The following is a 14,272-nucleotide window of genomic DNA, read 5'->3' on the forward strand; positions in this document are numbered from 1 at the left end:
CAGAGGTGGTTGGGTTTTTTTTTTTTTGCAGATGCAGGAGCAGGTGGGTGTTTGGGGGCCCAGACCCCAACGGTTATTGCCTTTCAGTGCGTCTGCAGCAGCTGCCAACTACAACCACGCTCTTTGACAGGAAGTACGGCGAGAAACGAGACGTGTCAGTCTTCTTTTCTTTTCTTTTTATTTATTTATTTAATGCCCATCAAAGCAACCACAAATAAAACAACAACAACAACTCTGGAGACAAATATCAAAAGTCCCGTGAGAAAGAAAGCGTCACTTTTATTCACAGTAAAGTACAATACACTGTCATGTAGCTTCTTTTACAGATAGCTTATCTGAAACGTTAGCATTGTGCTGAAATTTAAGACTCCGGACAAACAGGTCTAAAAATAAACACGTTTTAATACCTGAGAACTATTATGACGAAACATGTGGTCATCATTTGTATTTTCTCCTTTCTTCTGGTGAAAGGTTTCCAGAGCTGGAAGATCAGAAGCATCTTGTCTAATCCAAACCTTCCTAGGCCTCAGTTTACAAGTCAAACTGTTCGTGGGCAAGGTTGGAGCTCTGGCTTGCTCCCAGACTGTCGCTCATTTTGGTTTAAAGCGACTATTTTTGTTGTATTTGTTCAGTTCAGCATAATTAATACCTGAATGAAAAATGCAGGGCCTTGCAAAAGTATTCATACCGCATGAGATTTTTAACATCCCGTCACGTTGCAACCACAAATGTCAAACGTATCAGTTTATTTCTGTAGTGCATCTTTGTGAAGTGGAAGTAAAATTATGTTTTTTTTTAAAGCATTTTTGCAAATAGAAATCTAAAATCTGTGGAAATCGCATGTTTCCAGAACCCGTTTTCTGATTGCCCCTAAATAAAATCCAGGTCAAATAGCATCCAGGTGAATTACAGGTTAGCAGCCTCATGAAGACCCAGAAATACAGGGTCAAAGGGAACGGCGCGGAGAAGTTAAAAGAAGAGTTAAGACACAAAACAACATCCCAAGTCTTAACGATCTCATAACGTTGCAGAGAATGCGTTATCTGAAAAATGGAAGTGTGTTGCGAAAGTCTAGCAAGCCAAGGCTGTCCACCATAATGGATAAACAAAGAACATTAAACAGTCAAGCAGCCCAGCCATGGCAGCTCTGGAGGATCTGCAGAGATCCGCAATTCACAGGGGAGAAAGATTTGACTGGATAACAATTAGTCGTGTTCTCGTGAATCCAGCCTTTATGAAACAAATGCATAAACTGTAAGCAGTCCCATTTGCTTTTGGCCACAAGTAAGAAGAGACAGTTTCCCCCAACAACCACAGCTCCAGTAAACCTATTTCAAATGGGATTGTGGTCTGCAGAAGCATGTAGATGGCGTTGCAACTGGGAAATGTGTGCATGCAGGATGCAGGGTCCTGAGGAGCAGGGTGTGAGACCACCGACGTAGGAGAAACAGCAAATGTGTTGGAAAAATATGACCAAAATAAACTTTTTAGCTCACACGCAAACGCAATGTGTGGTGGAAACCTAACACCGCATGTTGTCTTCAAACACGGCATTCCCATGGTGAAACATGGTGGAGGAAGGCCCATGCTGTGGGGAGGCGTTCCCCCGATGGAGCTGAAGGCTGATCCTCGAACAAAAACCCGTGAGAAGAATTAAAAGGCTTGAAACCAGGTTTTAGGTTAACCTCCCAGCAGTGGAAGGGGTTAGACTGAAGCAGGTCCGTGTGTTTTAACGGACCAGTGAAAGTCCAGAAAAACAGTTCCAATTCAGAAGTATGACTGAAAAGCTGATGATCACAGACGCGCTCCACCCGATCTGAGAGAGCGTGAGCTATTGTGCAAAATGGATGGACGAAACTGTGAGGGGACCAACGAGTGGCTCAACAACAGGCTGAATGCAGATAAATACAATCAATTTCAGATTTATTGTGGTTAAATTAAAAAAGCAGTGAATCCTTTTTGTGCCAGTTTACTATGATGACAGTAAAAGACTCTACAGCCATATTCAATAAATTAGAATATGCCTTTCTAAGAGGCTTGTTAGTCAGATTAAAAGTCAGACCTTCTGGGGGGAAAAACAGCCTTTAAGCCAATATTAAACATACTCTTCCTTAAGCCCCATTTCTGCTTTGAAAAAATTTAGCTTTTATTTTTATTGGTCTGGTGCAATATTGAAATCCTAAATGCTGTGCTTTTATTAGTTGGAGATGGGGGGAAAAAATAACAATTAATAGATATAAAAACTTTAAAAAAATCATCCGTCTTTGTTGATCTGAATAATGTGTTCCTCTTAGTGAATTGAGTTACTGAAATAAATGGACGTTTCAATGATAATTTTAATGTATTGAATATGACTGCATGTGGCTGCAAAGTAACAAAACATGAAATACTTCAAGAGGCAGTATAAATGTTTTTAAAAGGCCCTGTGGGGTCTTCTCTCAGTAATGCTATTCCCTCTCAGAGCAGGTGCTCTCCATCCTCAGCAGTCTGGCCTGGGCAGGACACTCCTTCGGGGAGGTGACTGGAGAGGAGACGAATGAGGAGGAGAAGGAGGAGGTGCGCCTGAGGTGCATTCTGAATTCAGCATTTAGAAAGTAGTAGAGAAGTGGGTTGAGGCAGCAGCTCATGCTCGCCAAGCAGAGAGACACGGGATGAAACTGCTTGACAGCCAGCCTGGTGGCACAGTTTTTGATGAAGTCCTGCGAAACCATCAGGTACAGCAGGAAGTTGATGTGGTACGGGGCGAAGCAGAGCAGAAAGAGACCCGAGCAGCTCAGCACCATCCGCAGAGCTCGCCGCTTCTCGCTGTTCACATGCTTCTCGTGGCTTTTGTCTCCCTGGCCGTTGGAAGTGATGGACTGGAGTCTGCTACGCGTGGAGGAGCTGGCGGCGGCGGAGTTCTGCTGATTCTCGGCCGGCCTGTGGTTGAGGGACCAGGCTATGCGGACGGAGCAGTAACTGATGCAGATCAGAGGTATCAGGAAGCCGAAGAGCTCGCACCCGCTCATCATGGACACGGCCAGGGGGACGGAGATCTTACGCATGGGCAGGTCTTTAAAACAGCCCGCCGTGCTGGAATTGGAGATCGTTGCGTTGCGGCTGCTTCCACTGCTCCGCATCAGAATGAAGGGAGAGCAAGCGATGCTGACGAACACCCACACAACGATACTGATCAGCAGGTCGTAGCGACGCCTCCACCGACGGGCAGCAAACGGGTTGAGGAGGAAGCCGTATCTCTGCACGCTGATGCACACCTTAAACACAAAGAACATCAATCACAGGGTTTTTTTTGACAGCCTCCCACCAAAAAAAATAAAAATAAATAACTATATATATATATATATATATATATATATATATATATATATATATATATATATATATATATATATATATATATATATATATTATGACTTCCTCATCTTTTAATGCCCCTTACTTCCTATTTTGTCCTGTTACAACCACAAACTTTAGTGTGTTTTATTGGCATTTTATGTGATAGACTGACACAAAGTGATGGATTATTGTAAAATGTAAGAAAAAGTATAAACGGGTTTCAAAATGTTTTAGGGAATAAACATATAAACAGAGAGGTAGGCATTTCTTTTCAGTCCATCATATCAAAAAAATAGAAATGGCTTCTGAAAGCAACCAATTGCTTTCAGAAGTCAGGGATTACGTTTTTGCTCTAAAGCATAATTTAATCTTAAATCGACATCCTGCGTTTTGAACACCTCACAGAACCATCACAGGGTTCAATCTATCATTTTAGAACGGAAAGATTGTGCTACGACTGGAAATCTACCAAGACATGGCCGTTCAATAATCTGACTGGCCGGGCAGGCAGGGAGAGCGTCACTCAGACAAGCAACAAAGAGGTTCACGGTTACTCTGGAGGATGTGCAGAGATCCGCAGCTCAGGTGGGAGCAACTGTCTACAAAGCAGCTATTAGTACATTTCACAGATCAGGTATTTATGGAAAAGTAGCAAGAAGAAAGTCGTCATTGAAGGAAGGATGTCAGACATGTGGTCTAGTCTGATGAGACATCCTGTTAGATTCTGCTTAAGAGTGATGAGGAGGTTCTCCTTCCAGGGAGATGATGATACTAAAAGCATAACCAGAGCTACATTTGAATGGTTTCAAAACACATTCATGAGTTAGAAGGACCCATTCAAACACCAGATCTACATCTGCATGATTTGGAGTAATAATTGTAACTAGATTTTCCTAGAAGCACTCTAAGCAATCTGACTGAGCTTCTGTTATTTTGTCAGAAAGAAATGAACAAAAATGACTCTGACGCTTAAGGAGCTGGTAAAGAGAAAAGTCCCACATCATCTCGGCGGAGGGGGCGGGATCAAAAAGGCACATCCCAGGTTTTAGAGTTGCTTTTTAAGGCTGTTTGTGTACGCTTATCACAGGGATAGTCATTGCATGGCTCACCGGCCACACGGTGGGAGGGGTGACCAAGCGGTTTGAGAGCCAACTGTTTGTGTCTTGGAGAGGGACCAAAGGTCATTGGTTTGAAACTCAGTCTGTCACTCTGGGACTCCTGAGCAAGACCCTTGACCACAGATTGCTCCCCACGCGTCTCTCAGCGTTGGATGCTCACCGCCCCCTAAGGGACGGGTTAAACACAGAGAGTAATTCCCCCTCTCTGGGACTATAAAGGCAAATATTTATTTTATTTATATTTACATGCGGCTCACCATGCCTAATTTGGTGGCTTGCGCGGACGCTTGCAACAACACGCCAGCACGGCCACTGCATCTTTAAAAGGAGCTGCAGAAAGACATGATGCACTCTATAAACATTTGCATTATATTTCTCATTTTACCTCAGGTGCAGTTGTTTCCAGACAGGGGACACTATTTACAACACGCTGCCATACCATGAAGGTATTTTGCAAAACGGGAGGATTTATAACTAAAAATAAGGCATAAAACATACACATGAGACGGTGAGGATAAAGAGTCTGAAGAACACAAAAAAATCAACATGAAGATGTTGGAGCAGAGAAAAGCACACCAGTGACAGATGTTCTGAGTCAAAGAAACAACAGGTACGATGTTTGCAAGGTTAGCACAGAGCATTTCAGGAGAAATAGACAGACACGTTCTTTTTTTTTTTTCCCTCACGGCAAGGATCTTCATCGCTTCATAAGCAAACTAACCCTCTCTGGCTTCAAACGAAGTGACTTGCACATCCAAATTTCAATTAAAGTTATGTGGCTGCCAGCAAACCTCAACAAGTAAAATGATTCATGAAAAAGGATGAGTCATAACTTTTCTAAGCAGCAAAGTCTTATCCACAGAAGGACCTCTACTGCAGAACGTTTAGCAGCCGCTTCTTTTGGGATGCCGTGGATTTTGGGGTGAGCTGAAGAAGCCATTCTCAGGCTCAGAAATAGTAGAAGATGGCTCTCTGGTGTTTAGAGACTTTGGCGACAAGGACGCATTTCGTAGACAAATGAAGGTATCACAGTTGTCTGACTCAGCGATAATAAAGCAGATGGAAGACACAGGAAAGGACAGCGGTGACCACTGTTGTCTGATCTGCGTGTAGCTCCATGTTTCAGCACAGCAGCGGATGAAAGCACAGATGCCACACATGTTGCTCAGTTTTGCTTCCCAAAAGAAGACTCTTTGCAAGAAGAAATGCTGTTTTTACTACGACCCCAAGGCCGAACAAGAGGTGAGGACACTCCGAATGGCCTTTGAATATTCTTTGGCGGAAAAACATGGGACACTCTGGGTGTGTGAACTAATGGTGCCCCGAGCATGTGAGCCGGGGAGAAAGGTCTTGTTGGCCTCATGGAAAAAAGAGATGCAATGTCAGCTTCCACTGCTTCATCCATCAAGAGTCGCTTGTGTTAAAGTTCACCAGCAACAGATTCCAAAATATGTTTTTTTAGGTGGTGAATTATCTAGTTTCCAGGCAGTTAATGAAGACTGACACCGAGCAGAGCGATCTAGTGATGCCTGTCCTGTGGAAAGGAGCGATTTCGAACATTTTTTGGGCAGCAAGAGGAAACGGCAGCCAGAGTTGAACGACCCACACTGATCACCTGAAGACTAGCAACTTGCAACTCCAAGGAAGTGACAACTTTCCACGCTAAACCTTGGCCTTTAGCGGCTACAGGCATTTAGAGAGCATTCTAAAATAAAGTTACTGGCCCGTGGAAACATGACAGAGAACTCTTCCTCTTCCCAAAACTCAGAGCAACAGCCACAGGTGATCCGTCTCATCAGCAGCACTTCAGCCACGGGGGATTAGTGGCAGTGGAGGAGCTGAAGGGCGAGTTCGGCTCCAGATTCTGTGATGTAAATAAGCCTGAGGACGTCACTGAAAACCCCCCGTCAGCGGGAACTTATCCTCAGCTACACCCCCCATCCCACAGCTCTGCGCGGACAGTCACGCCGCACTTTGAAAGTGGAATAACTGTGCTTCAGATAAACGGGATCCTCGGGGTCAGGTGTTGGTCACCTGTGCGGTTTGGCTTCTGAAGCAGATCACGTTGAAACCGCTTGTTCAGAAAGTGATGTCCTTCTTTATGAGCACAAACACCCGGGAGCGGAGATGGGTAGTGATTAGTTACATTTACTCAGTTACATTTACTCAGTTACATTACGTGAGTAACCTTTTGAACAAATTGTACTTCTAGGAGTAGTTTGACTGCACTGTACTTCTTACTTTTACTTGAGTAAATATTATGAAGAAGTATCCCTACTCTTACTTAAGTAAAATCTCTGGCATTTCTATCCACTGTGAGTAACTTTGCTGAATAAAAAACAAACCTGTTTCAACCAAAAATGCACCAGAGACAAGTCTGCAGTTTCTATTAAGGTCAGACTTCTTGTTTCTACACAAGCTTTGTTCTTTTACTGGTATTTTCTGTCTTTTGAGCTGATCGAGATATTTACAGGTCAAGTATCCGTAAAGTAAACAGATATAGTTATTGGAAGTACTTTGCACTGTCCTAACTTACTGTATATACATTAACTGCTTGGTTTCATAAATTTTATCTTGAAAAAACAAAGTGTTTCTTCCGCCTGAATGTGTTACTTTGTGATTGTTATTGTTTGTAAATGTTTTGTTAGTTGTTAAATTACCAGAATTTGTACCTAATGTAATATTTTTGCCAACCAATTACATAATTTTTAAATATTAAATCAGTTGTTATAAATATTTACTCAGTACTTAAGTAGCCTTCGTACCAAATACTCTTTTTATACTCTTACTGCAGTAATTTCTGGGTTGAGTACTTTTAACTTTGACTTGAGTAAAATAATGTTGAACTACTGCTACTCTTACTCGAGTAAAACCTCTGGTTACTCTACCCACCTCTGCTTGGGCGTGAGCATTTTCCACCATGATCACTGTCAAGATAGAGAGAGAGCAGAGGACCCGGCCCAGCCGTGCTCCTCTCGCATGCCTCCCTGTGATTGCAACAGCAAATTACAAACGCATGCGTATCCTTCACTTCCGCTCGCCACTGCACTGAGGTAATTTTTTTTCTTAATAGACAGTCTGCTGGGTGTGTTTTATATTTGGTTTGTGGGATGGACTGATTTTCATTTCATTTTTACATTTGTTAAATTTTGCTACGTTGTGGCTCTCCAACTGGACTTTGCTCTTCCAACCTGACTCTCATGAACAAAAATAGTGAGGACCACTGGTCTATAATATAAAATAATTTACTTTACCCTGTAATATACTGCAATTCACTGTAATTTTCAAGCTGTATGCAAACGAAATTTTGTTCTGTACGCACTCTGTCCATACAAAATGACAAATAAAGCTGCCTAAGTCTAAGTCTAAAATCCACCAATGATATACCGAAGCCGATTCCTATAGCTTGACAAAATCAAAGACAAGCCTAAGAGGCTCAGACACTTCTGTAAAGCGTTTTAGATTTATGTTAAAACATAACGCTAAATGAATTGGACTTCTCCTTTTTCCCCTCATAGCTTCATCAGAACCTTTTGGAGTGATCTGTCCAAACGGCACCAGGACTCTTACCAGGAACACGATGGCGGCGTACATGTTGAGGTATTTGAGATAGAAGCAGAGCAGGCAGAGGCTTTGTCCGAAGGGCCACGTGTGCGTGAAGTAATAGTAGATCCTGAGGGGCAGAGAGAGGATGTGGACCAGGTCTGCCAAAGCCAGGTTTATCATGAACATCACCGCCTTGGTCTTCTTGCTGTGGAACGACACGCAGAAGAGTCGGTTTGGTTCTGCAGAGCCTCGCGGTGTTACGCAACAGTTGCGAAATATCAGCGGTAATATGTGTAGATGAAATCGTTTTAAGGGATCTTGAGCAATTTCACTTTGCACCTTATGAAGCTCTGTCAAAGATAAGTCTAAATCAAAATGAATTGCTTATAGCATCTAATAACAGCTTTGACCTCCTTCGCGTGGAAGCCTGCCTGACCTACCTGAAGTGTTTGCAGAGGACCCAGAGAGCGGTGGTGTTGAGGAGCAGCCCTGGGATGAAGAGCAGCAGGTAGAAGTAGGTGTACATCTGGTCCATACTGTGGTTCCAGCTGGTTAAATTGTGGCCACATAACAGGGAGGAGGAGGAGGAGTGGTTGGACGATCCACTTCCACTCACACTCATTATTATTTTGTTTTTTTTTATGTTTTTGTTCTCCTAATAACACTGAGGGTGGCGGCTCTTTTCACTTCATGTTGTTACTCGTCATCGCAACTGAAAGAGAGAAAGCAGAGAGGTGTGAAAGGCCTAAAAATAAATCCTGTACAAGTTGGTCTAACTTTACGAAGTCGCAAAAAAGTGAAAACTTCCTTCTCTTTTAATAGGTCATCGATTCAAACAGAGTCCATCGAATCTCTTAGTAGGTGCTTTTTGCCAGCAGTGCTGAAGTGAAAGATCTTCGAAATGCATCAGGGCCGTTAGAAGACGCAAAGCCAGCATCCACATGTGAACATTCAGTTTCATAATGAGCAGGTGTTTGTCCACCTACAGACTGCTGCTCCACCCGCTAACAGGAACGCGCGACGAGCCCAACATCTGCTTCGAAACCCGTTTATTTACATCTGCCAAGGAAAGCACGGGTCTTTTTGTTCCTGAATTTGCCCATTTCTACAGCTAAGGCTTTTCCTGTCGGCCCACCGCTGTCTAGAGAAAGTTCTTCAAATCTCTATAGTTATTCGTGGCGAACAGACATGCTGTCATCGCAGACACAGACAAACTTATCGTTGCTCTTGGTAAAGGGGCGTAAACTTATTTTAAAATGTTTTACTGCAGTGACAGACTCCCACACAGAAAAGGAAAAACTGGCTATAATTCTAGTGTGGTTTTCTGATGGGGGGTGGATCCCAGGGAAATAAATAAGTTATTATAATAATAATAACAATAAAAATAATAATAATAATAATAATAATAATAAACCAGTGACATAATTGTTTTTACCCCTGCCATCAATGCTTTCTAAAAAACATTTTGCCATTAAGACCGCACTTAGTCTCCTTTCCCGTTTTCCCAGGGTGAAGCAAACACTCAAAGAGAAAGTGAGAAATTGATCTTTTTGCTCGATCACACTAGTTCATCTGCTCTCTCCTCTTCAGCCCACTCCATAGTTGTTTTGTTGTTTATCTGCTTTTTCCTTTTCATAGGACTTGGGTCTGAGGACTGATATGGCTGATTTTCTGTCTGGTGTGCTTTTGGGTTGATTTGACCGTACGTTGTGGATCCTTGTTCTTTTCTCATTGGCAGAGTCCGCCCAGCTTTTGGGTTAAAACGTCCTGGTATTTGAAAGAAGGCGTGATGTCACGCACTTTGACAAATTCCCCCCCGTCATTGGAGGAGAAACGGGTCCGCAGCAACACGCATCCTCCACTTAAAAATAGGAATGCGGTGCCTTTCCACACACTCATCTCATCCAGCGTTTTACACCCAAACCAATGTAGCGCGAATAAAATAAATAAATAATGCAATGGCAATATTAAAACAAGACGTTGAGATGACAACATCAGCTGAGATAAGTCCCTCTTCTCCTCTCAGCTCTGTCTCTGCTATCAGGGTGTGTGTCTCTGCTGCAGCACCACAGTGTCCAGTTATTGCATTTCAGACCAGCCTTTGCTGTATTACTATTGAATATGTGGATTTTGGTAAGGCAATATTCAGTATTCCACCCGGAGTGTCTGTTGCAGAAAAGGTCAGTGTCAGTTTCCTCTTACCAGAGCACATGGCTCCAGGTAAACTCCTGTTAGCATTGAGCATATTATTATATATTTACTAGAAGTCTTGTTCACAAAACCTTCCACAAATTCATTTTTTTTCTTTTTGACTATTTTCTGATCATACAATGGACGCTTCGTTTTCTCATTTCTTTTCTGTCTGCTGCTGGCGTTTTCTTGAAAGGTCTCGGGTGTTTCACCGTGCCTTTGGAGATATGGATTCCAACCCACATGCAGCCCGTCAAAGATAGTTAACAATAGGATAGGTGGTCTTAACGGCCTATAGGAGCGGTTTCCTGATGATCTGGAGTTAGATAAAGAAAGACGGTTGTTGCACGTTTTAGTAGCACGCTCTGCAACAGTAAAGTAGCTCCTGAAGTTAATGTAAAAAGTGTGAAACTAAATAATTCAACAAATCTTATCAAATCAAAGTGTAACACGTGTTAAGACGCTGAACCGTGTCTGCATGCTGACGGTTTGAGCTCAACGGCGTGTCAAAGGCCCTGACAGCGAACGTGGCAGATTGAAGGTCGATAAAGACTGCAGCAGGAAATCTAATTGTGGAACGTTCATCTCAGAGTTTATCAGAGAGACATCATCCTTCCCTCTACCAGCAAGGGTGGCCCACACCCTTTCTATGCTGGTCCCCACAAGGGGAAGAGAAAGATACTGACACTTATTTATTTTATTTATGTGACCCGATTTGACCCCTGATCGTGCTGATCATCGGTTGCACTTGTTACACAGCAATTTCCCATGATTTAATTTTATTTATTTAAAAAATTAAATTAAATTCTGTTAATAAGCCTCAAACATTTTAGAGCTGACAGGAGATGCGCTTCTCATTTCTCCACCTTTAAGCCTTCCGAGATCACGCACTGGACTGAATCGCAAACGAAGAACTTCGTCGAATTTTGCCGACCTAACCCGCGGCGCACATCAATCAAGGCATCGCTCACATGTTGCACGGACGCATTCGTTTGGTTGAGAACAGAAACAACAAATCCTAATCGTGAATAAAATGCAAAAATGTGACAAACCACAAGGACGAGCAGTAAACTTCCTCACAGACGTTATATTCAAAGAGGACATTAGTCTTTACCTTGTCTTGCAGTATCTTCTCCTCAAATCATCGGCGGGCGCACAAAGAGCAGTCCGGAGCCAGAGATGAGGGCCTGCGTCCACATGCTCCAACCGCTTCAGCAATGCACACCCCTCCTTGAGCTGCACAGAAGCAAACACACACCCTTCTTCTCCTTCCTCTTTCGTGTGCACTTTTGCACGAGGCAAAGAAACCTGTCCGCCGGGCCTGTGAAGTCAGCAAATCCCTCTCACTAATGTGGTTTGCCTGTGCAACTACACGAAAGGGTGGCATCTGCTGTGAGCCGTTGCAGGCTTGACTCTTGGTTTCAGAGTCATGATCATGGGTGGAAGGGGAAGCTCTGCCCTCTGTGTCTGCTGTGGTATTTTTCTACCGTTTGACACGTCACTGACTCCCTGGCAACGGAGCGAAGCCTGACACAGAATAGTGTGCACGTGTGGTTAAGAGACAGCAGAAACAGACCGACCGGGCCCAAGAGAACATTGTTCTTCTATAATTATCACGATGCCTGCAACAGGTGTCAGAGCGGATCTAGAGAGTCAGCCTTGCTCCCTGCCGCACGTGTGCAGGCAGTTAACCCTGCTGTGCTGCAAAACTGTGTAAATGTTGACTCTAGATGAATGTGTCCTTACAATTATGCTCACCGGCTTCCTCTGTTTGGATGCTACTTCCCTTTTTTGAAACCGTTCAGCCAATAATTATTTTTACAGTTCCAGGGTGACGCAGGGTCTCACTCACACAGAGAAGCTAAAGGTTCCCAGGTTCTGCCAATGAACTGTGCGGTTTATACATATATATGCAGTACACACACACACACACACACACACACACACACACACACATATATATACATATATATATATATATATACACACACACATATATATATATATATATATATATATATATATATATATATAGATAGATAGATAGATAGATAGATAGATAGATATAGATATATATATATAGATAGATAGATAGATAGATAGATACATATATATACACACACACACACATATATATATATATATATATATATATATATATATATATATATATATATATATATATAGGGGGTGGACAATAATGAAACTGAAACACCTCTCATTTTAGTGTGGGAGGTTTCATGGCTAAATTGGACCAGCCTGGTGGCCAATCTTCATTAATTGCACATTCAACCAATAAGAGCAGAGTGTGAAGGTCCAATTAGCATGGTAAGAGCACAGTTTTGCTCAAAATATTGCAATGCACACAACATTATCTTGCATCCACATTAACTGTGGATGCAAGAGGAAGCTGTCTGAAAGGGATGCTTGGGTGCTAACCTGGATTGTATCCAAAGAACATAAAACCACGGCTCCCCAAATCACGGCAGAATTAAATGTGCACCTCAACTCTCCTGTTTCCACCAAAACTGTCCGTCGGGAGCTCCACAGGGTCAATATCCACGGCCGGGCTGCTATAGCCAAACCTTTGGTCACTCGTGTCAATGCCAAACGTCGGTTTCAATGGTGCAAGGAGTGCAAATCTTGGGCTGTTGACAATTTGAAACATGTATTGTTCTCTGATGAGTCCACCTTTACTGTTTTCCCCACATCCAGGAGAGTTACGGTGTGGAGAAGCCCCAAAGAAGCGTACCACCCAGACTGTTGCATGCCCAGAGTGAAGCATAGGGGTGGATCAGTGCTGGTTTGGGCTGCCATATCATGGCATTCCCTTGGCCCCATACTTGTGCTAGATGGGCGCGTCACTGCCAAGGACTACCCAACCATTCTGGAGGACCATGTGCATCCAATGGTTCAAACATGGTATCCTGAAGGAGGTGCCGTGTATCAGGATGACAATGCACCAATACACACAGCAAGACTGGTGAAAGATTGGTTTGATGAACATGAAAGTGAAGTTGAACATCTCCCATGGCCTGCACAGTCACCAGATCTAAATTTTATTGAGCCACTTTGGGGTGTTTTGGAGGAGCGAGTCAGGAAACATTTTCCTCCACCAGCATCACATCGTGACCTGGCCTCTATCCTGCAAGAAGAATGGCCCTACACCACACTAATAAATTATTGTGGTCTAAAACCAGGTGTTTCAGTTTCATTGTCCAACCCCTGTATATATATATATATATATATATATATATATATATATATATATATATATATAGAGAGAGAGAGAGAGAGAGAGAGAGAGAGAGAGAGAGAGAGAGAGAGAGAGAGAGAGAGATAGATAGATAGATAGATAGATAGATAGATAGATAGATAGATAGATAGATAGATAGATAGATGCTATAGTTTATGTCCTAATATGAAGGTCAGCCTTGAACCTTGAAAAACATTCCCCTAACCAACATCTGATACTGATATCATCCTGGCTGCTCTTAAAGGTTAGAATGGTGTTCTGCGTCATGTACTCTGTCTTTCCGCCACTAGATGTCGCACTCGGCCGTCACAAAGACTGAGCGCTCCCTCGGGACAGACTGATCCTTTATTAGCGCTCCTTTTCTTGGAGGGCAAGCAGTAGTAATAGGAACGAGAGTCCTTGTGTGCTGAATCACTACAATCAGTTCAATAAAAATGAATCATTCATAAGATTCGTTCGCTGAATCATTCAGTAAACATGTACATTTTTGGTTCATTTGCAGTCAAAACAGGCATGGTTTTAGGTCACAGTTAGTATGCTATAGGGCTTTGACTGCACTTTCTATTCCTTTACATTTAAAACAGGCTATCATGTCACTTTAGTGGCACTACACGTGTGCTATTTATAGAACTACAGACGCCTATTTTGTTCCTTTCCGGTTAAAACAGGTCAGATCAGACGGACTTTACAGGCTCTCACCTTATGCTGAAGTTCTACCAACTGGTCGTCAGTCTGCTCAGGTGGAAAATGGATAAGAGACGACTCTAAATACGACTTTTGAATCGAAAAGCTCTCCCTTTTGAAAAAGAAATATGAGAAGAATTCT

The 14,272-nt window shown here is 42.8% G+C and overlaps 1 protein-coding gene across 2 annotated transcripts; it reads right to left on the reverse strand.

The window, feature by feature from the left end:
• Window positions 1-14: 14 nt before the first annotated feature.
• Window positions 15-14,272, reverse strand: p2ry10 (P2Y receptor family member 10). 2 transcript variants are annotated; one of them, XM_036127743.1, is made up of 5 exons: window positions 14,146-14,271; window positions 11,305-11,426; window positions 8,441-8,712; window positions 8,025-8,205; window positions 15-3,254 (listed from the first exon to the last, which is right to left on the reverse strand). In XM_036127743.1, exons 3-5 carry the CDS (start codon window positions 8,620-8,622, stop codon window positions 2,448-2,450), a joined length of 1,170 nt encoding a protein of 389 aa, XP_035983636.1. In that variant the 5' UTR covers window positions 8,623-8,712; window positions 11,305-11,426; window positions 14,146-14,271; the 3' UTR covers window positions 15-2,447. The 2 variants fall into 2 exon arrangements, with proteins under 2 accessions (XP_035983636.1, XP_035983637.1); XM_036127744.1 differs by lacking the exon at window positions 11,305-11,426 and having other exon boundaries at window positions 14,146-14,272.

This window comes from Fundulus heteroclitus, chromosome 23, assembly GCF_011125445.2.
Source record: "Fundulus heteroclitus isolate FHET01 chromosome 23, MU-UCD_Fhet_4.1, whole genome shotgun sequence".
Taxonomy (NCBI): Eukaryota; Metazoa; Chordata; class Actinopteri; order Cyprinodontiformes; family Fundulidae; genus Fundulus; species Fundulus heteroclitus.